The sequence below is a fragment of the Vipera berus genome (genome assembly GCF_964194415.1).
Source record: "Vipera berus genome assembly, chromosome: 1".
Classification (NCBI taxonomy): domain Eukaryota; kingdom Metazoa; phylum Chordata; class Lepidosauria; order Squamata; family Viperidae; genus Vipera; species Vipera berus.
Window position 1 is genome coordinate 12,009,328 of NC_138202.1, and position 25,609 is coordinate 12,034,936.

At 43.0% G+C, this 25,609-nt stretch overlaps 1 protein-coding gene across 3 annotated transcripts in view; it reads left to right on the plus strand.

The window, feature by feature from the left end:
- MAU2 (MAU2 sister chromatid cohesion factor) overlaps positions 1-22,986 on the plus strand; it is a 36,568-nt gene extending 13,582 nt beyond the window's left edge. Inside the window, exons 10-20 of one of the 3 annotated variants that reach the window (XR_014024572.1) lie at positions 846-949; positions 2,056-2,133; positions 4,155-4,220; positions 4,991-5,074; positions 5,644-5,693; positions 9,108-9,185; positions 11,963-12,074; positions 14,401-14,491; positions 15,594-15,721; positions 17,787-18,033; positions 22,456-22,986. Coding sequence is in view for 1 of the 3 variants with exons in the window: in XM_081313402.1 (XP_081169528.1) it covers positions 846-949; positions 2,056-2,133; positions 4,155-4,220; positions 4,991-5,074; positions 5,644-5,693; positions 9,108-9,185; positions 11,963-12,074; positions 14,401-14,491; positions 15,594-15,721; positions 17,787-17,861 (866 nt within the window). In the remaining 2 variants the exon portion in view is untranslated. Of the gene's footprint in view, positions 1-845; positions 950-2,055; positions 2,134-4,154; positions 4,221-4,990; positions 5,075-5,643; positions 5,694-9,107; positions 9,186-11,962; positions 12,075-14,400; positions 14,492-15,593; positions 15,722-17,786; positions 21,118-22,455 lie in introns of those variants that run through there. The other 2 variants (XR_014024573.1, XM_081313402.1) reach the window with 2 other exon arrangements.
- The last annotated feature ends 2,623 nt before the right edge of the window (positions 22,987-25,609 follow it).

Genomic DNA, 25,609 nt, shown 5'->3' on the forward strand with positions numbered 1-25,609 from the left:
TGCCCCGACTTGCATGTTCCATTTCTCTCTCTATTTTCCCTTTTACATTTACTGTTGCTTTTTCAGAGTACTTTTTCAGGACCAGTGATAGGTCACCTCCAAAACGCTGTTCTTGGTTTTGGCTCATTCAGAGTTGCATAGTTAGCCAAGTTCTTTTCTGAACTTAAGGAAAGGAACCAATGTCACTTTGCTTTTCAGTTTAGCAATGCCAGAAAGAATCACCTGATTCTTGTGGCAGGATCTTTTTGGCATATTTCTTCTACCTTGCACTGAGGGAAGAATAGGATAGAGGATGTTTTTGCCAGCTTGAGCTATAGCAAAATGCTGCATGTTTCCAAGATTTTTGAGCAGTTGCTTTTATAAGCTAAAATATTACTGCCTGCTTCAGAAAAACAAAGGTAGTTTTTGACTTATGACCAGAATGGAGAGCCTGCCCATTATGGTCATAAGTCACAACAGTTATATAGCGGGTCATCACATTCACCGATCTGATTTCACCAACCCTTTGTGTGGTGCTTCTCAAGCAAACACCAGAAGTAAAGGCTGGTTTGGTGCTTAAAAAAAGTCGTAAATTGCGGTCACACAACCACGGGACACTGCGAATGGCCACAGATTTAGGCCGGTTGCTGAGTACCCAAAATTGGTCACATAATTGTGTGAGAAAGGGGAGATTAGATGTCAGAACTTCCGAACCAGGTTGTAAATAGCTTTTTGAGGGGTGTCCATCATAACTTTGAACAGTCCCTAAGCAACTGGTTTTAAGTCGACAACATTCAGCTTGGTTGAGCTGTTCCCTTTCTCCTTTTTTTCCCCCCCCCTGGACTGCATCACTTCTTTCCTTCCAGTGCTCGACTGCAGCCCCATCTTATCATCTTTCCAAGTCATCTTGTTGGAACATATCATCATGTGCCGGCTGGTCACAGGGCACAAAGCTACAGCCCTGCAAGAGGTAAAGACTTACATTGCTTTTAGGGCAGGGTTTCTACACCTTAGCCATTTTAAGGCCTGTGGACTTCAACTCCCAGAATTCCCCAGCCAGAGAAAGTTGGGAAACACTGCTTTAGGGCATTTGGTGTCCTTTGGAACCGGGGGTGGTGGTGGTGGTGGTGGGAAACATGGATGGAGGCTCGGCTGAAATCACCATTCTTTGTGGTTGTTGAAAAGGAGATAGTCTTGGAAGACCTTGAACTGCCACTGCCACAATTATCCTGTCAGGCAATTTCTCCTTAGTTCTAGGTTGCTTCTCTCCTTGATTAGTTTCCATCCGTTGCTTCTTGTCCTGCCTTCAGGCGGCTTTGGAGAATAGCTTGACTCCCTCTTCTTTGGGGCAGCCCCCGAGATATTGGAAGACTGCTATCAGGACTAGGGTTGACATGATAGTGGTGTTCCAATATCTAAGGGGCTGCCACAAAGAAGAGAGGGCCAACTTACTCTACAAAACACCTGAAGGCAGGACAAGAAGCAACGTATGGAAACTAATCAAAGAGAGAAGCAACCTAGAATTAAGGAGAGATTTCCTGACAGTGAGAACAATTAATCAGTGGAAAAAGGTGCCTCCGGAAGTTGTGGGTGCTTCAAGACTGGCAATTTTTAAGAAGAGATTGGACAGCCATTTGTCTGAAATGGTAGAGGGTCTCCTGCTTGAGCAGAGGGTTCGACTAGAAGACCTCCAAGGTCCCTTCCAACTTCCCACTTATTCTGAGAGCATCCAAGAGCCGCGAATGGGCTTATTCTGGCCATTTTCATCATTGCGAATTATAAGTAGCTTTTGTAAAAGCATGGTGAAATGAAATGAAATGAAAGCTGGCCAAAGTCCCGCAGTGACGCTTTACCTGATAACATTTTCTGCTTGAGGAGGAGGAGGGATGTTGCAGCATCATGAAAGCAATTTTACCAAATAATTAAGCAATCCCCAAAGTGCAGCTGGAGCCAGCAGTTGTGTCAGAAAAGAGGAAGGCAAAGAGAGCAAGTGAAGCCTCCTAGGCTGGGTAAGTCAGAAGCATCCTTGAGAATCACCTAGGATATTAAGTCATGTTCTCTTCTGTTTACGCCAAGATTTCACAGGTATGCCAGCTCTGTCAGCAATCTCCCAGGCTGTTTTCTAATCATGCTGCTCAGTTACATGCTCTTCTGGTGAGTATAACTTCCCAGTTCCCGAAGTATACCACGACCCGTGTAAATCTAGGTTTTCATGGACCTGTAGAATTTTATTCAGTGTGAGAAACTGGAGTTCCCTTCATTGAAAAGCTGCCTGTTTTCAAACAAACGGAGCCCCACAAGGCTTTAGAAACAAGTACAGGCAGTCCTTGACTTACGACAGGAGTCTTCAAGCCTGGCCCTTTTATGACTGGTGGACTTCAATTCCCAGAATTCCTCAGCCAGGCACACGTGCCTGGCTGAGGAATTCTGGGAGTTGAAGTCCACCAGTCATAAAAGGTCCAGGTTTGAAGACCCTTGACTTACGATCACAACTGGGACCAGAATTTCTATTGCTAAGCAAAGGCAACTGTTAAGTGAGTCGCACCCGATTTTACAAACTTTTTTTTTTTGCCACGGTTGTTAACGAAATCACTGCAATTGAATGGTGCCATCCTTAAGCAAATGCAGCTTTCCTCATTGGCTTTGCTTGTCTGAAGGTCCCAGATGGCAATCCCATGAGGCTGGGATGGTACAGTATGGTAAATACTTGCTGGTTGCCCAGCGCCTGAATTTTGATCATGTGACCGTGTGTGTGCTACAACGATTGTAAGTGCAAGACGGGTTGTAGGTCTTTTCAGTGCCATTGTAACTTTGCACAGTCACTAAACAAGTGCTTGTAAGTCAAAGGCTACCTGTACCTACATTGAGCAATTCAGTTGTCCCAGCATAAACAGGAGAGAAAGAGCTCCTTGACTATTCCTCCAGTTTGCTAAGGGCTTGTCCTTGCTGTGAATTTGTTGAATTTTTTTCAGTTTTTATAGATTGGGTGGGCAACCATGGCTCTTTTATGACTTGTGGACTTCCAACTCCCAGAATTCCTGAGCCAGAATGGTTCCCCACTCCTACTATAGACGAAGAGGGCCTTCAAAAAATCCTCCTTGATCCGTGTGAGCAGGGATTTAGGTGGTCAATTTCCCCCGGTTACCTGTGCTGTGTGTACACGCAGAAGCCACATTTCTACTGAGATTACTTCGAAAATGCTTGAGTTTCCCCTCAAGTCAAGAGGATGAGCTTGAGATGAAGTTGATAAGGTTAAAAGGCCGGGAGTAGGAAAATTCAGATTAATATCATGAATGTTCATTGAAGTTACATAAGGAAGAAGAAACAGATATGAATTTTGCTGTAATGAACTCTATTGGAAGACCAACAACGACAACAGAAGGATTTAAACGAAATATTTATGTGGAGAAAAAAGTAGGGCAATATCATTCTGAAGCTCAATGCCATGTTACAAGGAGAAGGAATGGGTTTATTTCTCTTCTGGAATTTCTGCTGCATCCTCAGGTGGGAAGAGAAGTTAGATTCATACCTGATAAAGCATACAGGTAGTCCTCGACTTACGACCAAAATGTCTATTGTTAAGTGAAACATTTGTTAAGTGAGTTTTGCCCCATTTTACGACCTTTCTTGCCACAGTTGTTAAGCGAATCACTGCAGCTGATAAGTTAGTAACCTGATTGTTAAGCGAATCTGACTTCTCCATTGACTTTGCCTATTAGAAAGTCACAAAAGGTGACCACATGATCCTGGGACACTGCAACCGTCATAAATAGGAGTCAGTTGACATGAATTTTGATCATGTGACCATGGGGGGGTGCTGCAATGGTTGTTAAGCAGTCATAACTCGCTTTTTTCATTGCCGTTGTAACATTGAACAATCAGTAAATGAACCGTGGTAAGTTGAGGATTACCTTTACTGAACTGTGAATATACTGTAGATCAGGGGTCTTCAGACTTGGCCCTTTTATGACTTGTGGACTTCAACTCCTGGCTCAGGAATTCTGGGAGTTGAAGTCCACAAGTCATAAAAGGGCCAAGTTTGAAGACCCCTGCTGTGCATCTATACTGGGAACAAAAATCTACACACCATGTACACTTTCCACCCTCCTTCCCCCACATTTTCTTAATTACCAAAATCTGTTTTCTTGAAATATCCCTGCTGTTTTCCATTGAAGGGGCTGTACTGCATTTCTGTGAACTGCATGGACAACGCAGAAGCGCAGTTTACCACAGCACTTCGGGTAAGATTGCACTCAGTATGGCGGGGGTGTCAAACTGGTGGCCCCTGGGCCGGATGCGTCACGCGCAGGCCACACCCACCCCAGCTCCGCTAAGGCAAAAAAAAACCCAAAACGTCGCAATACGTCACATGACGTGATCGAGTTTGACACCCGTGCAGTATGGCTTTCTTCTTTTGTTTCGTGCTTGTGGGTATAAATGTCCTTTTCAAATAATACAGTTAATTAAGCAACTCGGAAGGCTCATATTGCTGTCAGCTATACAGGCAGTCCTTGGCTTAGAGCCATAACTCGGACTGGAATTTTGGTTGTAAGTCACAGTGGTTGTTAAGCGGAAGCATCCATGTAATCGGACCTGATTTCTCAGCTGTTTTTATGGCATTTAAGTGAATGACATGGATGTAAGCTGAAGGTTGCAATTGTTAAGCAAATACATTCTGAATGGGCATTGTTTACCAGAAATGGGGGGGGGGGGAGAAAATAGCCAATCTCAGTCACGTGACCTGGGAAGCAAGCTGCCACTGGTTATAAATGCCAAGCTGGTTTGCCAAGTCCTTAAAATGTCCTTATGTAACCGTAAGGGAGCAGCACAACCTTTTACAATGGCTGGAGGTGTTTTACAGGCTATAAATCACCTTTCCCAGGGATGTTGTAACTCCAAATGGTGGTTAAACGACCAGGCATAAGTTGAGGACTACCTGTAAGAAGGGGAAAGTGCTTTAACCTTTTTTTTTTTTGTTGTTGTTGTTATATATGTGTTTTCTGTGCTGTAGCTCACCACCCATCAGGAACTGTGGGCTTTTATCGTGACAAACCTGGCAAGTGTCTACATCAGGGAAGGAAACCGGCATCAAGAGGTAAATGTCCTGGCTGCAGTATTGGGCTGTAAGTGAAATGTGAACATTTGGCTGCATCGTACAGAGCACAACAGAGGGTTTTTCTTTATCCATGTCGTTTTTAAAAAGTAGTCATTTCAAGGTTTCCTGTAAACAGCACCTTATGCTTTAAACGTCTTTTTCTACACTTGGGTGTTCTTACGTCTTTTGCCTTCTTCTAAAACTACAGCTCATAGAACAATTCCAGATTTGCATTAGTGCGGCTTAGAATTTAGTACATTATTTAGTCGTGAATAGAATGTTTTTATTTTCTTTGAACAGGATATGAATCGTGTGAAATCATCAGAAGCCCGCAGGCAGGCAGGCAGGCGGGGTGGCTTGTAAATGTGGAAATCCTTTCAGTTTGTAAAAATATGCTGAACTGTATCAGAGAGAGAATTTTTTGGCTTCCTCAGACAACATCTAAGCCCAGGAAGCCTTGGAGAACGTTCACACGATAAACTGCTTGGGCCAAACTGCCTTTTGTCCTGTATAACTGTAAACATGATTTTTAAAACCAACTAACCTTCTGATGTCTTCCTCCTCTCCAGCTTTATAGCTTGTTGGAAAGAATAAACCCAGACCACAATTTTCCGGTGAGGTAAGTGAATCAGTAATTCCCATTACAATATAATATTATATAAGCCATATAAAACCGTTATATTGGATGGCTTAAAATGATTCTTTGGCATCAGCATATAAAGAGCCTTGGTGGAGCAGTGGGCTAATGCCTCCTTAAGTAACACCAGCTGCCTGCAATTAGTGCAGGTTCGCATCCCACCAGGCTCAAGGTTGACTCAGCCTTCCATCCTTCCGAGGTAGGTAAAATGAGGACCCAGATTGTTGGGGGCAATTAAGCTGACTTTGTAATAATGCCGCTTGGGGGCCCCCCGAAAGCCCTAATAAGCAGGCATATTTTTATTTTATTTTTATTTTTTTGCATTTATATACCGCCCTTTCCCTGAGGACTCAGGGCGGTTTACAGGGAGTTAAAATCAACCATACAAAAGTTAAAACCCAATTTAAAAAATATTAAATCGACCCTGTACTATTAAAAACCCCAATTAAAATGAATGTCTCCTCAGCCTGGGCCCGAAAGCTCAAAGAGCCAGGTCTTCAGGCCCCGGCGGAATGATCGGAGGTCGGGAGCAGTCCTCAGCTCCACCGGCAGCTGGTTCCAGAGGGCAGGCGCCCCCACTGAGAAGGCCCTATCCCTGGGTGTCACCCGCCGGCAATCTCTTACCGGCGGGACCCTGAGCAGACCCTCCCTGTGGGAGCGCACTGGGCGAAGGGCATTTGATGCCGGCAGCAGGTGTTCCCTCAAATATTACTTTTTTCCCTCAAATATACATAGAATGAAGGCTACTGCTAAGCTTGTAAGCCGCCCTGAGTCTTCGGAGAAGGGCGGGATATAAATGGAATTAAAATAAAAAAAATAAAAAATCAGCAGTGCTTTTAACTATTGTAGGGCTCTGGTGTAGGACTCTCTTATTTCACGACAACATTTCTTATATGCCTGGAATTTGATCACCAACAACAGTAACCGACAGCGGCCCCAGTGGACATTTAAAACAATAGAGTACGCCTTGTCAGTCTGCACTTCCATCCCTGTGCCTTCCTTTTAGTTTATTAGTTACATTTACATCCTGTTTTTTTAAAAAAACAGAAGTGACGTACACAGTCTGGTATGAATAAGGAAAGAATAAAACCGGAACCTGAATAACCTGAGACAAGAAAACAAGAAAAAGGAGCGCGTAATCTGAAAGATGGTGTTCAAATATGGTGCTTCATAGTCAAAATTGAGAGACTGTTCTCCTTGGTGGAAGACTTTCTGACTAGGCCTTTGAAACTGACCTCAGGTTAAAGCTAAAGCGAAAGAGAGATGAGTAATTTAACAGGAAGGTCGTGTGACAATTGCAGTTCATTTTTCTCATCTCTCTACACGTCCTCTGCTCTTTAAAGAGAAAAGTAATAGAGGCAGACTGTTAAATGATACATCATCAGTCAGGCTGCAGAGCTTGAAACCCACCAATTTTTGCCTCCATCCCAAGTTTTTCAAAACTTTTCTGGCCTCAAAACAAGCCTGTTCCAATTTGCTGGATAGTTCTATTTAAGGTTGAACTAGTTTAGCAGCCCCCAGAACATACGTGGTACGTACGTACGTATACACGTACGTAAGGGGATCCTGGTGCACTCTGAGCTTGTCTTCTTGCAGACGTTTCATTACCCAAACTAGGTAAGATCATCAGCACTGATGGTGTTACCTAGTTTGGATAAAGAAACATCTACAAGAAGACAAACAAGCTCAGAGGGCACCAAGGACCCCTCATGTCAATCCCGAGCTACAACTATTCCTCTTAATACATACATACATACATATTCCAATTTTTGTTGCTGTCCATCTCATAAAAAAAATGAGTGTGGGAGGCATTTAGTAAAATGATAAAACAATAAACATATTTTTTTTAAAAAAAAAAAACCCTTCGGCTTCCAGCACAGCACATCCCTTGAAATTATTTGCTTGGAGATTGAAAGGTTTCACGTAGAATGTTTTATTCTATTTGTTCCATATGTGCATATAGACGTGGAGGCTAATGCCTCTGGACAGGCAGAGAAGCACAGAAATTGGGTTTCAGCTACTGTTCCCATTCAGATTGAGAAGAGCAATGCCAGTGGCACAAGGGGCAAAGAAGCGGTGGACATTAGGAAGGGAAATAGATGACAGGAGCAAGAGTGGGCCAGTTGCCTCTTTTAGAAATAGGCTGTGAGGCCAAGGGACACTCTAGAGCAGGGGTGTCAAACTCAATTTCATTGAGGGCTGCATCAGCATTGCGGTTGCCCTCAGGGGGCCGGGTGGGTATGGCCAGGGTGGGCGTGGCCTACTGGGTGGGCGTGGCCAGCTCTACATCGTTCGCATCAAGGGTGCCTATGGGGGCCTGGGCAGGAGTGGGACAGATCTGAGGGTCTCTGGCAGAAGGAGGGTCTCTGGGCCAGGGCCAAGGCAGTGGGGGCCGTTCCCTCACTGTTTCCAGGATGGCTTCGCGGGCCGCATGAAACCACTTCGCAGGCCAGATCCAGCCCCCGGGCCTTGTGTTTGACATGTCTGCTCTAGAGCAGAGGTGTCCAGCCTTTTCCGGTGGGTGGACTGAAGGGGAAGGGAGGGGGAAAGCATTTTATGCGCATGCATACACAAACGGGGCTGCGAGCATGAGCAACGCAAATGGGGCAGTTCTAGTGTCCACGTGACACTAGCACTGCCCTGTTTTTGCCGCGCAAGCCCTAGCACCTCCCCATTTTTGCCGCACGGTGCCCCATTTTCACCACATGGCACCCCATTTTTACCATGCAGTGCCCTGTTTTTGCCGCGCGGCACCCCGTTTTCACCCTGCAACGCCCCATTTGCATAGCGGCAGCGGCACTAGCTCGAGTGCGGGTGAGCACATGCACATTTGTGTGCGCACTGGCCAGCCTGTTCCACGGCCCGCTGGACAGCAGGCCGTGGCCCGGCAGTGGGCCGTGGTGCACAGGTCGGGGACCCCTGCTCTAGAGACATTTCCTTTAGCGCCATCAGCTGCTAATGGGCCGCAGCCTGCCTTGTCTAGGCTGATGCTGTATGAAGACTCAGCCAGTTTAGTTTCATGCAGGATTTGATGTAATGTTGATAGCAGGTTGTGATTGGTAATCTATGTGTTGATAAGAGAGATTCAGTAAAGATGATCTCATTGAAGCAACAAATATGGCTAATTTTTGCCTGGCCTTCTCTTTACAGGTGTCAATTGACTAGGAATCCATATTCCTAAATCCAGCACTTTATAGATATTTTGTAGAATGATGGCACAACTCTTGTGGGCAAGTCTTGACAATAATGTTTGAAAGTAAAGTCTAAATATTTTGAATAACAGATCAGTTGATAGGGGTTCATTGGTAACATACAATTGGCCAGTTGGAATGCGTGATTTCCCCACCTGGGCTGTTGACGCTTGCTTACTTGCCTCGTTGTCTGCTCTGTCTCCAGCTCGCACTGCCTTCGAGCTGCCGCTTTCTACATCCGAGGGCTCTTCTCCTTCTTTCAAGGAAGGTACAATGAAGCCAAGTGAGTCGCAAAGCATTTCCTCTTTTTAGTGAAAAGACAGGTCAAAAGCGGGATTCTGCTCAGTTGCGCTGCTATTTGATAAGACCTAAATACTCTGTTAAGGCTCTGCTTTACCTAAGCAGGAAGCTGCCTTTTTGTACTGAATCATCTGAATGAGCGCTCTCCCCGTGTCAGGTTATGTGTATGGTTGCCAGCAAGTTCCCCCCTTTCCCTACTCTGTCATCTTGAGCAGGGCTTTTCAACCAGTGGTACGGGTACCACCTGTGGTAGATTGGCACCTGGCAGGTGGTACGCGGCCATCCTAGAAAAGTGGTAGCGGGGAAGGGGAATGAGCTGAACCGGTGGTAGCACCGCACAAGCCTAAGCGAGAGACGGCTGGAGCTGCAGGGCTGTCGGCTCAGCGGAAGCACCAGGATCAGCGCTTCTTCGGGGCTGTCAGGGCTCAGCGGAAGCGCCAGGATCAATGCCAGGCTCCAGCTGGAGCTCGGCGTTGATCCTGGCGCTTCAGAGCCCAGAAGAAGCGCCAATCAGCTAGAATGTTGCAGCATCTCCAGGGTTTTATGATTTACATTCAGATGCTTGGCAACTGATTCATATTTCTGACAGTCACAGTGTCCCAGGGTCATGTGAAGTGAACAAAATCTGCTGCAACCACCCAGCAAGGGGGGGGGAAATAAAAACCAAACACCCCCCCACCCCACCCCTGCTGCCAATCCTCAACAGAAATGCTCACAACAATGAAAACCTCGGACAGGAGGAAGAGCGCGACCGGGCGGGCAGGCAGGTGTCTTGCTCGGCTGTGGCTCGGGGGGCACTTTTTACAGTGCCTTTGTAACTTTGAACATTCACTAAGCAAACTGTTGTAAGTCAAGGACTACCTGTACTTCATCACTTTTTTCCTTTTTTTTTTTTTGGTCATCAATTTTTTGGCACCTCGCTAGGCGACGTGGTACTTGGATGTTGCCATATCCTAAAAGTGGTACAATTGGTGAAAAGGTTGAAAAGCCCTGATCTTGAGAGCTTCTGCAGTCTCAGCATACGGCAGTGGCCAAAATTGTGAAAACCTTTTGGGAAAAGCATACAGTAGAAATGCCACCTTTGGTTAACTTTCCACCATTTTTTCTTTCTAATTTCTTTATAACTGAAGCCTTGTTCACTTTATAATACTATTTTACATCACTTTCTGGGCAACCAGTCAACTCTTTGCACCATTACTTTAATTTTATTACGTTTTACAAGCTCACTCAATGAAAGAACACAAAAAAACCCCAACCAACTTGATAGCGATCACATGACACACTGACAAATGTCCTCCTCTCAGCTTCAGTAAGGTAAAGGTAAAGGTTCCCCCGCACATGCGTGCTAGTCGTTTCCAACTCTAGGGGCCGGTGCTCATCTCCGTTTCAAAGCCGAAGAGCCAGCGCTTGTCCGAGGACGTCTCCGTGGTCATGTGGCCAGCATGACTAGATGCCAAAGGCGCAAGGAACGCTGTTACCTTCCCACCGTAGTGGTCCCTATTTTTACTTGCATTTTTACGTGCTTTCAAACTGCTAGGTTGGCAGAAGCTGGGATGAGTAATAGGCGCTCACTCTGCTACACGGCACTCGGGATTCGACCCGCCAAACTGCCGACCTTCTGATCAACAAGCTCAGCGTCCTAACCCACTGAGCCACCGCGTCCCTTCTCAGCTTCAGTACATGACACCAATAAGTGAATCCTACTGTGATCTGATTGGCTCATTGCTAAAACAAGATGACACCTGATTGGCTGTCTAAACACTCATGCTCATTGGCTACAATCAGATGAAGGAAAGCTACCTGATACCAACCTAAGCAAGTTGTGCTTCCTTTTTTCTGGTTATTTGGCTATAACTTTTCATAGAATACAGCACAGGTAACTGAACAAACCACGTTACATTACATTCTTGATTAAATTATCTTCCCATTGATATACAATTTTATGGTGCTATACCAAAAAAAAGTGGTGTTATTAGCCATCAAACCTCAAAAATACACTTTTCCCAAAAGGTTTCTACAATTTTGGCTACTACTGTACAGGTAGTCCTCGACTTACGATCACAACTGAGCCCAAAATTTCTGTTGCTAAGCCAGACAGTTGTTAAGTGTGTTTTGTCCCATTTTATGACCTTTCTGGCCACAGTTGTTAAGTGAATCATTGCAGTTGTTAAGTTAGTAACATGGTTGTTAAGTGAATCCGGCTTCCCCACTGACTTTGCTTATCAGAAGGTGGCAAAAGCTGATCACATGAGCCCGGGATACTGCAACCGTCATAAATATGAGTCAGTTGCCAAGTGTCTGAATTTTGACCATGAGGATGCTGTGATGGTCACATGCAGGAAAAATGGTGAAAAGTCATTTTTTTCAGTGCCGTTGTAACTTCAAACACTAAATGAAGTGTTGTAAGTCAAGGATCACCTATAATCGCTGTAGTTAGCAGACAGCTCACTTAATTGCATGTAACTGAACAAGTATAAAAATTAAACATTAGTAAAACTGTCTGAATTCTGTTGAGATACTCATTATTGAATGGATAAAATGCCTCCAGGCCACTACTTCGTTATTAGTGCAGAGTCTGAAGACTTGTAATAAAATTACAGGACTACAAGCAACTTAAAGATTCTTTAAAAAGCAGAGTTATAGATATAGTTATAGATTGCAAATGAGGTGCTGAGATAGTTGCTGGAAGCGGCCAGTTTTTAGTTAAACCTCTTACATTGCCCAAAATGTTTTCTTTCTTTTAATCTTTTGTTTCGGTAGACGTTTTTTACGAGAGACTCTAAAAATGTCAAATGCAGAAGATCTAAACCGATTAACAGCATGCTCTCTTGTTCTTCTGGGTCACATCTTCTATGTGTTAGGGAATCACAGGGTAAGTCATGCATCTTTTCCAGTGATGTTGTTGATAATTCACTTTTTCTTTTGCCAATGAAATAAGAATGTGAAATTAATTTTAATGCAAAGTTTTGCCAATGTGCATATCTTTGGGCTGAAGGGTGGTGGTGAAATTCATATGGTTTGCTGGGAAATTTGTGGCCTCTGTAGTAATTGAATCTTCAAATTGTGATTGATTTGAAGCAATGTGGGGCAATCAGATGCATATACATACCAAAAATCCAAAAGCTTTCTGAGAAAACACTTGTAGCTATACATCTTCCTGCTTTTCCCCCCCTTATAAAATGTGAAAGATTGATAATTTCTGTATTTCTCTGCTGTACACTAAATTATCCCACAAACACTGCCATTTATCTACTTATTGCAAATAGTCAAATCGGTGTTCTGGAAGAAGTGCAAAATTGCAGTGAGAAATTAATTACAAATAATCCTCATTTAACGACCACAGTTAAGACCAGCAGCTCCCATTACTAAGCCAGACATAGTCACTAAGAGAAATATCACATAATTGCACCGAATTTACGTCAGTTCCACTGTGGCCATTAAGCAAATCCAATCAGGGTTGGTCAGTGGGCACCAGAGTTTTTAGAGTCGTGCTGGAGCCCACCTTCAGGGGCCGAAGACTAAACCTCTGGTGCCTCTGACCAACCCAGACTGGATCCTGCAGTATTATCCTGGGACACCTATATTTGCCTTTATTCATTAAGCAAATCACCCATGGTGGTTAAGTGGGACATTGCGTGATTTTGTGATGTTGCTGCCAGCTCCTTCATTTACTTTGCTTGTCAGATGTAAGCTATGAATAAATGGCACTTAACGAAACTGCAGGGATGCTGCAGCCATTGTAAGTTTGAGGAGCAGTAATGAAGTTACTTTTTCAGCACCATTGTGACTTCACATGGTCACTAAACAGTGCAGTTGTTAAGCAGGGAGTACCTGTAATGAGATTAATTTAAGTCTTGTTGCGGTTGTTATCCCCATGCCTGGCCTGTAGGACTCGGGATGTTAGCCTTGCCTCTTTCGGCGAGACTAATGATTTTTGCTTCATCTTTGAATGCGGTGATGGTGACGGAAGAACTAATGCATAGTTGAAAACTCAATAAGAGATTATTCATCATGTCCGTCTTGTTTCTTTCAGATTTTCTTTCAGATAGTAGACAAATGTTTGAAACAGACTCGATTGATTCACACCAGGCAAACTTTTCTGAAAGAGGCTGTTTCTTAACTCATTTATGTATTTAGATAAAACCTTATTGAAAGGAAAAATGCATTGTTTTGCACGGGTGAGGGGGAGGGAAATGAAGGCAACTGTCTGGGTAGGTCAATTTATTTTATTTAAAACATTTATATAGTCACTCAACGTATAAGCAACTCTTGACCTCTCCCAATCAAAAGTTAAAAGAACATATACACTTTAAAACTAAATATACTAAAACATTACAAATAACAAAAATCGCATGCCAAGTCAAACTTCTAATGTGCAGGAATCTAATATTATTTCAGGACTTGGGGGTGGGGGAAGCCAGGTCTTCCAACCTTTATGGAAGGCTAGGCAGGTAGAGTCAGGGGTCAAAATGTTTCATAGGGTAGGGGCTACCACAGAAAAAGCATGCTTCCTAGCTCCCATCAGATTATTATTGTTATTTATTAAATTTGTTTGCTACCCATCTCATTGTAAGGCAACTCTGCTTTGGCAATATTTAGGGGAAGGGACTTGGAACGTGCCCAGCCTAGCTGATCTGGCGGGATGAGTAGATGGCCTTGGGGAAAAGGCGGTCCCACGGATAAACAAATGAGCTGTGGTGGCACAGTGGTTAGAGTGCAGCATTGCAGGCTAACTCACTGCTCACTGCCAGGAGTTTGATTCTCACTGGGTCGAGGTTGGTCAATGGATGGAGCCTTCTATCCTTCCTAAGTTGGTAAAGTGAGGACCCAGATTGTTGTGGGGGGGACAATGTAAACTGCTTAGAGCTGTATATAAGTCTTAAGTGCTGTTGCTATTTCTAACCTGGCCCTGTGCCGTATAGCAGGGCTTTACAGGTAATAACCAACACCTTGAATTGCACCTGGAAAGAAACTGGAAGCCGGTGCAGCTCACGTAATGAAGGAGTTACATGGGCCTGACCTTTTGGAAATTTACTAAGTATATAATATGATTACCAAGAGGTTTGGCTGAATGCTGATGGACAGTGTCTTGCAAACCCGTGTTTGATTTGTATGTGGTTGTCCCAGTCAGTAAATTCAAGGAAAAATAACCATGTCCGATTGCCTTCTTTGTTTGATCAAGACCCTTTTATCTCTAGGAGAGTAACAACATGGTAGTCCCAGCCATGCAGCTGGCCAGCAAGATCCCTGACATGTCTGTGCAGCTGTGGTCATCGGCCCTCCTGAGAGGTCAGTTAATGCAGTGGACCATAATTCAATGGCTGCATTTGCACACTGTGATAAACTACTGTTTCTTTAATGATGGGCTATTGCATAAACCACAGGGATTTGGCTTGCACAACATGCTAAGACATGAACCATAATTTGCAAACCAGATTGGCTAAGTAGTCTTACATTAAGCAAGATCACTGATTTTGCTTGTCAGAAGCTGGCAGTGAAGATTGTAAATGGCGATCACATGACCACAGTGCTGTGACATCATAATTGTGAGCCAGTTGCCAAGTCCCAAGATCATGATCACATGACTGCGGGAACACTGAAGGCCAGTTGTAAGTACCACTCATTCAGCACCACTGTAACTTTCCGTGGTCACTGAATAAGTGGTCTTTAAGCAAGGAGCACCTGTAGTTTGTTTTCCATTAAATATCATTTTTGTTTCATGCACTTACTCAGCATTCTCACCCACGTCAACTTGGCTACTCAGAATATTAATCATAACTTGCACTGCCATCTCAACGTAACCCAGGAGATAATAGCTTAGTATGAAAGTCTTTGATTGTGATGCTTGCACTTCTTTTTATCACGTACATTTTAGAAAGCCATGAATCATTTCTGAGGAAATTGAAAGTGTAGAGAATTAGTTAAATAAAAATGGATTTAGATCCTAAAGTACTACTTCTTTCTTTTAAAAAAAAGTTATATATTGACTTTTCTAATTCCTGAATGATTTTAATCACATTTACTTCTTATTAGAGCCAGTTTGGTGTAGTGATGTTATATACCTGGCCTAGAAACCAGTAATGAGGTCTTAGGTTTTCCTCACATGCTGTATGAAAGCCAACTGGGTGACTTTGGGCCAGTTCCCCTCTCTCAGCCCAGCCAAACTCCCAGGGTTATTGTTGAGGGGAAAACAGGAGGTGGTAGCATTAGGTATGCTTGAGTTGACCCAAGAGCTACATTTTTAAAAGGTATGATAACAATATTTATCCTTAATATAATTTAATGCAGAGTACTGTTTGTGGGTAATTTGCTCCATAAAGAGGGAGGATGGGTTCCTCAAAGGAGTTGCAATCCTGTGTCTCTGTTTCTCTCTCCCTCATTTCCAATGAAGACTTAAACAAAGCCTGTGGGAACGCCATCGATGCCCATGAAGCAGCGCAAATGCATCAGAACTTTTCCCAGCAGCTGCTCCAGGACCACATTGAGGCCTGTAGCCTCCCAGAGCACAACCTTATCACCGTATGTTAGCCACATATTTTTTTTTTCTTTCTGGCCCTTGCTTTCTGTATGCCAGGGGCGAGGAATGATGGCCCTTTTATGACTTGTGGACTTCAACTCCCAGAATTCCTGAGCCAGCATGAGTCATCGTTCCTCACCCCTGCTGTATGCCAACCTGAGTGGGTGCCATGGGGAAGGGGGTGGGAAAAGCAAAAGATTCCAGGAGAAAGATCCTCTGTTCGTTAGCTGCTCAAGTTTAATGTGGTAGGTTGTCCTCGACTTATGACCGGCCGCTTAGCAATCGTTCAAAGTTATGACAGACTTCTCTGAGGGTACTTACTGCCTGTTTCCAAAGTTCCAGGGGCTGCCCTTCACCCACAGTTAAGTGACCGCACTTCGGCCACTCAACAATTGACCCTCATTGATATCCATTTATAGCATCTCATAGTCACATGACCATGTTTTACAGCGTTTTTGCTGAAATCCAGCATTTATTTCTGATTTTCAGCAAAATTGAATTATAGCAAACCATTATGTCACTAACAACTGCCATGAAAAAGGTCATAAAATTGAGTCAGTCACATGGATGACCCATTTGATGATCACTACAACTTATGACTGTGATGGGCAGACTCCATTACAGTCATAACTCGAGGACTAACTGTTCTGAAACCTGTAGATTAGATTAGATTAGATTAGATTAGATTAGATTAGATTAGATTAGATTGCCTTTATTGTCATTTTTCCTGTGGGCACAACAGCACACATTAAAAATGAAATTTAGTTGCTTCCTCTCGAAGTGTACACATACATAACACACATTTAAACATACTATATACAACATATGTATAGACCTACACCCTTACTTATAAGTAACATATAAATATTAATCCTATAAATATTAAGGTGGGACATTGTGGGCATTCTTTTCCCAATTTTTCCACTGGCCTTGTTTTAGGACAGTAATAGGCTTAAAGAATACAGAAAGTAGTGGGTGGGCTATAATTAAAACAGCACATTTTTGGTCTTTGGATGGAAATCAGTGTCTCCTGGGATTTTGTTGTTGTTAAGAAAACAAGCCAAAGCCAAAGTGTGATTAATTGAAAGCTCTTGACTACAGGCTTATTTAACAACATTTATCTGCTGTCCTCCAAAAATTATTCAACTGGGCAGACCCATATAAAAAAATGAGTAAATACTATAATGAGATCCAGTTTTATAATAATTGTAACAGAGTCGATTAATATATAGCTCACAGCAGCAAAATGTTGCAAAGTTCTAAACTTCACAAAATGTGAAAGTTTTAGGAGTAGTTGGGAGAAAGCTTAAAAATCACAGAATTATTTTGGAATTCTGGTTCCTGTTTTTTGAGGAGTGTTGACTGAAATCTCTGCCTATAGTTGAAAGGTAGTACACAAATTGAGTAAATAAGAGACCTTAACTTCCTTTGGGTTTATTCAGCAGCTGAGTAGGGTAGAGTAGTAGCAGAGTAAAGTAGGATTGGGCAGCACGGTTGCCTAGGTATCTATGCTGTTTGTAAGCTGCCCAGAGTTGCTTGTTAGTGAGATGGATGACATATAAATGTAATAAGTAAATAAGTAAATCTAACCTTGTTCAGTAAAGGTATTCGTAGCTTAGGGTTTAACTGAACTTTATGCTCTCTGAGCATAGTTGTTTGCTTGCAGACATTATCCAACTAGGAAACATCATCAGTGTGAGTAGGGAGTGAGGTTTGCTCTCTGTTTACATACAAATGATTTGCCCTTTCAGTGTTGATGGGAGTGTTCCTGATGCTTTCTTGATTGGGGTATTGTTTATTGTTTGATTATTGACCTGGTATTAATCTGGGTGTTAATCTCTGCTTATATGGTTAGTCCTAGCAAGCACAATAACAAGAAATCATGGAAATTGCAGTAATTTTCATGTTGCCCTTTGCTGCTTCAAAGCTGTGCACAAATATTTCTGTAATATAAATTGTTTAAAACTTGATGTTTGTTTTAAAAGCAATATCACATTATCAGCTGAATCACCACACACCAGTCAATAAATGCCAACTACTTCTTTGTTGTTTTTTTCCTGCCTGCAGTGGACAGATGGGCCCCCACCAGTACAGTTCCAGGCACAAAATGGACCTACCACCAGCCTGGCCAGTCTATTGTGAACCTACTGTCTTCACTTGGGAAGAAGATGGAAATCATTTTGTACACTCAGCTTTTTTTTAACAAAAAAGGATGGGCAGCGAACACTTCTCCAAGCCCTCTAGGAGATGGCATTGAGGTTACCTTTCTTAGACCCACAATTTGGCATGGCCTTTCTGAGCTCTTTTTTAAAAGGTTGGTGTGTGGGTGTGTATGTGTGTGTGCGCGTGTGTATCACCTAGGCCGCAGGGATGTCTATGTAAGTAAACACACAGGGTTATTTAAGAGGCAGCCCTTCCTATTTCTCAGAATTTGGATTTATATGACATGGATAAAACAAGGGAGGTTGGGATGGAAGAGAGAAAGCCAGGCCTGCTTCCTTGCTAATTAAAACTGCCCCTGAAAATGCCATGTGCCTATATTTTTATGAAGGCTCTATTGCCCTGGCATAGCTGGCCGGGGAATTCTGGGAATTGAAGTCCACACATCATAAAATTACTAAGATTGGCAAACGTTGCCCCATTTGCTTACCATATGGAAAGAACACAGCAAACTGGCTAAGTAAACTTTCAGGTGTTACCTTCCTTACGTCACTTTAGGGAACTTGGGCCCTGCATTCTTCAGAATTATGAGAATTCATATTGGAGCAAAGCTTATGCTAACCAGCCTCTGTCAGTGTTTTAAGTGCCTGTTCGGTTGCGTAAAAGGTGCATGTTTTTTTCTCCAGGATAATCCTTTGGTTTTTCCTCAAGACACATTGTCTATTTGGGTAAAATCATGATTTTATTATTATTATTATTATTATTATTATTACTTTACCTTTTGGGAAGGCGACTTCACGTCTCTCTTCAACTCTTGGGTCATGAAGGTCTTGGAAATGAGGACAAATGGCGGCTTGGAAAAACAGCCGGCCTGATGTGGATTTCTGTGATTTGTTTGAGATAGGCCTACATTCTGGTCTTCCAAGGCTCTTAATTAGAATGTAGAAAGTTGTATCAGGTGCAGAATTCAGCTTGTGAATCTTTTAAGGAGAAAGCTTTTAGCCCCTTAGTACTGGGGTGAGCAACCATGGCTGTTTTATGACTCGTGGACTTCAACTCCCAGAATTCCTGAGCCAGCCATGCTGAGGGGAAAGGGAGAGGTTTCCAAGCTGAGCCAAGATGGCTCAGGAATTCTGGGAGTTGAAGTCCACGAGTCATAAAAGAGCCAAGGTTGCCTACCCCTGCCGTAGTAGCTGCAAAGATACACTTGAAAGGATATGGGACATAACTTCCAACATCATGGACTCAAAATGGGAAACTTAGAAGTTTTCCAATGATTGGGGTAGAAATTCTGCGCCCTTAGCCTTCCCGTGGCTAGCAAAATGATCATGAATTATGCAAAGTACCTAATTTGGAATGATTATGCAAAACAATTATGCAAATGACTGCATAAATCATGTTACACTAGAATCCAGCTTTCCCAACTACTTTTTTTATTATTTTACTTTAAGGCAGGGACACAACCCTGCTTCTAGTGTGGTGTGTGAGTTTTTAAAAGGAAATAGTTCATCTTGTTACTAGCTCAGTGAGTTCTTATGGATTTTTTTAGCACTATTTATCATCCAGAAGCTATAACCAATATCCCCCTAATCATGTGCTCTTGCTGCTTTCAAGAACAATGCAACCCAGTTCCTTTCTGATATAGGTTGATGTGTAAATAGAAACATTGTTTGTAATGTAGTGGGAGAGAAACAGGGGAAGGAAAGTACAGGATAAGTAGTAACTAAAAGAGGAGGAGCTGGTATTCTTAAACTTTTAATTTTGTCTATTATTTGGAATGTAGGTCTGTTTATAGCATTCCTTAACAGATCCTGGCAAAAGGCATTTCCCATCCCTCTTTTTCCTTTTCCTTCAGAGAATAGCAACAAATGCTTGTTATTTCATACCAGCACAGACTTAACATTTACTTACTCCTGAAGAAATACATTGTGTGTGATTTGGATCTTTAAAAAAAAATCTATTTAGGATTTTTTTAAAAAAAAACCTCTGGAGTGCCAAAAATGTAGGGTTGGGGTTGGTAGGGAAGGTGTCGAGAAGCATTTGGATCTGTACAACTATTTACCCTTTTGGACGAGTTGATTCCCCCCAATTTCCTCACTGCATCTTTAAACTAGATATAAATAAATCTTGAGTCAGAAGGCTAGAAGCTTAAATTTTTTTTGACAGATTTTGGATGAAAATGGATTTATTTTTCCAGTCCGTAATTCAGGGATGTCTGTTGTCCATATTCCTAGGCTTGCTTCTCCATGTATAGTTGAGGGACAGAAAGCTATATATTTTCCAATTAACAGATTCTTTTTTCCCTCTTCCTAAGCAGTGTTCAGCCTCCAGAAAAGAATTGCTAGTGCATACGCAATCAAGATTCATATTTAGAAAAGACTTTTTCCTATATAAAACCAAAAAAATAAAAAAAATATTTCTTACCACAAAGACGCAAGACGCGCATCCTTACAAACTAACCTGGACAGACCTAAGAGGCCTGATCTGAAATAGCCCCAATAGATTAGCTTTCAGGATGCTAGCAGGCTGTCCTTGTTCAAATACACATCTCATTTCTTTCTCAGCCCCTTCCCAAAGAATATATACCCCTTGATATACACTGTCCCATCATCTTAGAAATCTGCATTTTGGCTCGTAGAGGGTGGGCAATTAGATCACTGAACTTGTGATTTTGCACAGTTGAAATGTGGAGTCTGCCAACTCGTGTGTGAGTTCTTGCTGTTCACACTTCTGAAACACCTGCAGCTGTTCATTAACACTCTTTATGAAACAGTTCTTTTTATGTACTTAAAATGTGTTTTAGTAAATTTGTACAGTTTTGTCTTTTAGCCTTTTTTCCAAAAAGTGTTTAATCTTTCTTAATAATATGTAAACATAAAAATGTACAGGGGAAGTACATCCCGGGTGAGAAAATATCTGTGGGAAGCATATCTTTAATTCTACACAGAATTGTATATCAGCCACGAAAGGCAAGAGCTATGTAAAACTTCATATTTAAAATATTTTTACAATGTGGTTGTACAGGTATGCAAAAGAGGAGAAAGAAAGAAAAATGTACTCCCAATTAGAATAGATCTAAATGCTAATCTTGTGCCCATAGTTTGCTTTGGATTTTTTCCCCCACTATCACTTGGCCTGATCAGGATTTGCTTACATACTTTTTGTGATATTTTAGTGGTTAAAAAAAGTATTGCCAAATTGTATAGGGGAGGGTGGAAATAAAATAGCCTCAAGATGCCATCATTACTTCTTTGAATCTAATGATATGAACTTGACAGCAGTTAAAAAAAAATCCGAAGCAAGTAGAGGTAGTCCTCGACTTATGGCCACAGCTGAACCCAAAATTTCTGTTGCTAAGTGAAACATTTGTTAAATGAGTTTTGCCCCTTTTTATGACCTTTCTTGCCAGAGGTGTTAAGCGAATCAAAAGTTAATAACATGGTTAAGTGAATCTGGCTTTTCAAATTCTTGGAGCTGGAAGTCCATGGGTCTTAAAGTTGCCAAGTTGGACAACCCTGATCTAAATCTTAATAAGTGTGAAAAAGTACTGCTTGTTTGGACAGTCTGTATTGTATCACGTGACAGCTTGCAGTGGGAGATGACTTTGATTGGGCTTACCTAACCTTGTACTTCCAGATGTGCAACTCCCATTATCTCATGCCAGCACATGTCCAAGTGGAGCCAATTCACTCTTTTGCCCTCTAAATTATTATTAACATGATGGATTTCATTACATGGCTACAGGTAGTCCTCGACTTATAAGCACAATTTATCCTGCAATTACAATTTCAAATCTTGCTTGGCACATAACTGACCCAATTTTACATGTTTGTGCTGTAGTTGTTAAGGGAACACTACAGTCATTAGGGGAACGCCATAGTCATTAAAGAAATCCATTGTTTGCAATGGGTGTTTTTTGCTGGAAACAAAGTAAACACTGGATTCCAGGAAAAAAAAGTCATAAATTGCAGTCATGTGACTTTGGCATGCTGCAAGCAGCTGTAAATGTGGATTTGGTTGCCAAATGCCCAAAAGCAATCATGTAACTCTGGAGAGCAGAATTCAGAAATTCAAATATAGGTCACGTACCATTTTGGGGGTCTGTCATAACTTCAGTTACTAAGCAACCAGTCATTAAGTGTGGCCCACCTGTAATGGTTACTATGTCTGAAAGGAGGACTAGTTTTATTTCTTCAAATAATTTCCCTTTATAGGTCAATTTAAATTGCCTGAGAATACAATAATAGGATTTTTGGCTTTTGTTATCCAATCTTTTATGGAGAACAGCGGCAGCTTTTCAGTTGAGTAAGTTTATGTTTTCCTTAAAATGTATATGGAGATTCTCAGTCATCCAGAGCATGGTTGTCTCATTGATGAGAAGCAAAATGTCTTCAAGCAAAAACAAAAGTCCAGTTGCCTTTTGAAAAAGCACCTTTGGATTTTCCTTAAAATCTTATTTCCACTTTCAGTTGGGAACTTAAAGAATGCAAGATGCACAGGGAACCTGTGACTTTGGACTTCTCTGTCAAGAATTCACCAACCACTGCAGTGTTGATACTCTATATTTTTTTTGTAGAATGATGGCCAGCTGACTGCTCTTTTTCCAGAAATGCATGGAGAAGTTGGGTACTTTCATCAGAGCACAATTTTGTAGTAACCATGGTACAAAGCCATAGTGGTTTAATCCCTTTTTATGACCAAATACCTCTTACCACAATTCAGCAGGAAAGTCCTTTATTTCAAATTCTCATCAGTTTCTTTGGATTTTGAGAGAATATAAGATGATTTTAGTAATGATTATTTTTGCACACTGCTGGTATTGCATGCTTCCTGGTAAACCAGCTACGCTCAGCACAAGAGATCTCACAATCCCAGCATGATTAAATGAGTTTAGAACCCCCCAATATGTCACTTTGGCAGTGCCAAAGAATGTTCAAACTATCGCACCATTGCACTCATTTCTCACGCTAGTAAAGTTATGCTTAAAATCCTACAAGCTAGACTCCAGCAGTATGTACAGGCAGGATTTCGAAGAGGCAGAGGAACTAGAGATCAAATTGCTAACATACGCTGGATCATGGAGAAAGCTAGAGAGTTCCAGAAAAACATCTACTTCTGCTTCATTGACTATGCTAAAGCCTTTGATTGTGTGGATCATAACAAACTGTGGCAAGTCCTTAAAGAGATGGGCGTACCAGACCATCTTATTTGTCTCTTGAGAAACCTATATGCGGGCCAAGAAGCAACAGTGAGAACTGGACACGGAACCACTGATGGGTTCAAAATTGGGAAAGGAGTGCGGCAAGGCTGTATACTGTCGCCTTGCCTATTTAACTTATATGCAGAGCACATCATGAGAAAGGCAGGGCTAGATGAATCAAAAGTTGGAATTAAGATTGCCGGAAGAAACATCAACAACCTAAGATATGCAGATGATACCACTCTAATGGCAGAAAGTGAAGAAGAACTAAAGAGCCTCTTGTTGCGAGTGAAGAAGGAGAGTGCAAAACTTGGGTTGAAACTAAACATTAAGAAAACCAAGATCATGGCATCCGGCCCTCTCAATTCCTGGCAAATAGATGGGGAAGAAATGGAGGTAGTGACAGATTTTATTTTCCTGGGCTCCAAGATCACTGCAGATGGGGACTGTAGCCAAGAAATTAAAAGACGCTTGCTCCTTGGGAGGAAAGCCATGGCAAATCTAGACAACACACTAAAAAGCAGAGACATCACCCTGCCAACAAAAGTGCGTATAGTCAAGGCTATGGTCTTCCCAGTTGCAATGTATGGCAGTGAAAGTTGGACCATAAGAAAGGCTGAGCGCCAAAGAATTGAAGCCTTTGAACTCTGGTGCTGGAGAAGACTCCTGCGAGTCCCTTGGACTGCAAGGCGATCAAACCGGTCAGTCCTAGAGGAGATCAACCCTGACTGCTCTTTAGAAGGTCAGATCCTGAAGCTAAAACTCAAATCCTTTGGCCACCTAATGAGAAGGAAGAACACACTGGAGAAGAGCCTCATGCTGGGAAATATTGAGGGCAATAGAAGAAGGGAACGACAGAATGAGGTGGCTGGATGGAGTCACTGAAGCAGTAGGTGTGAGCTTAAATGGACTCCAGAAGATGGTAGAGGACAGGAAGGCCTGGAGGAACGTTGTCCATAGGGTAGTGTTGCGATGGGTCGGACACGACTTCGCAACTAACAACAACAACATGTCACTTTTTTTTAATCCCATTTATATCCCGCCCTTCTCCGAAGACTCAGGGCGGCTTACAATCTAAGCACAAATCAAGTGTGCTTAGCAATAGCCTTCATTCTATGTATATGCCTGCTTATTAGGGCTTTCACACACCCCCCAAGCGGCATTATTACAAAGTCAGCTTATTGCCCCCAACAATCTGGGTCCTCATTTTACCTACCTCGGAAGGATGGAAGGCTGAGTCAACCTTGAGCCTGGTGGGATGCAAACCTGCAATAATTGCAGGCAGCTGGTGTTACTTAAGGAGGCATTAGCCCACTGCTTCACCAAGGCTCTTTGGTGAAAAATAAATAAATAAAATGTCACTTTAACATTTCGGTTTAAGAGTATTATACCTGAGGGAATCATATTCCTCCCCATTTGAAAAGTTTATTTGGGGTTCTTTTTGTTATTATTTAAGGTCGAAGATAATTTCGGACCATCTACAGTAATTTTAATGGAAATGAATGACAAGGAAAAGGGTGGTGGGCAGATGGAATAAAGTATGATTTCGGATTATAATAAACCTTTATTGTCAAAGTACAACATGTGTACATTGAGATTAGCTGAGCCTCCCCCCCCCTGCTCTCTTCCCCCCAACACACAGTGACAACCCCCCCCCCCATCCTACCACACCATAGTAATCTGTGGCGAGAATCTGATCGTTCATATCCCGCCCCTATTATCTTTCATTGGTTTGTCGTCACCGTCCGGAACTTTTCATTGGTGGAATAACTTTGGTCGTCAACCAAAGTTGGCGAATCAAAGTGAAGGCAACTCAAGCGGGCGTTGCTTGTACCAGGCGCGAGAAAATGGAGGCGCTCGGTTGCGGAGGCGTCGCGAGAAAAGAGGATGGGCGTGGCCCAGGAAAGGGAGAACTCTTGAGACAGAGGGCGTGGCTTGATCGGCGGAAGGCTGACGTAGGAGGAGAGTTTAGGAGGAAACAAGGCGTTTTGACGGACGGAGCGCCCTCAGGAGACGTGAGGGGAGGCGTCTGGCACAATCACAGCGGAGGAAGGGGCGTGGCACCAAAGAGGGCCGCGAGCCTCTGAGGAGGCGTGGCTTCAAAATGGGAGCGCGGAAGACGATGACGAGGAGGAGGAAGAGGAGGATGAAGAAGAAAAAGAAGAAAGAGGTGCCGGCGGTCCGCTGCCTCCGCGCGTGCGCAGTTGTTGGCAGTCAACGAAGGGAAGCGCCTGAGGAGATCGCCGAAGGGGGCGGGCGGCGGGGCGGGGCGTCGCTCGGCGCGAGACAAAAGTTGCTCGCCCGCCTTTTTCCTCCCGTCTTGAACGCTCCCCTTCTCGCGGCCTGTCCTCGCGCGTGCGTACTCCACTCGTGACCCCTCCCCTACAAGGCATCCCCCGTAGTCGTCCGCGGCGTCGTCCTCCTCCTCCTCCTCCTCCTCCTGTCAGTGGCCACCTGAGGGAGCCGCTCTCTCCTCCCCCACCCCAGCCAGGCCCGGCCCGGCCCTGTGAGTTGGAGAAGAAGAAGGAGG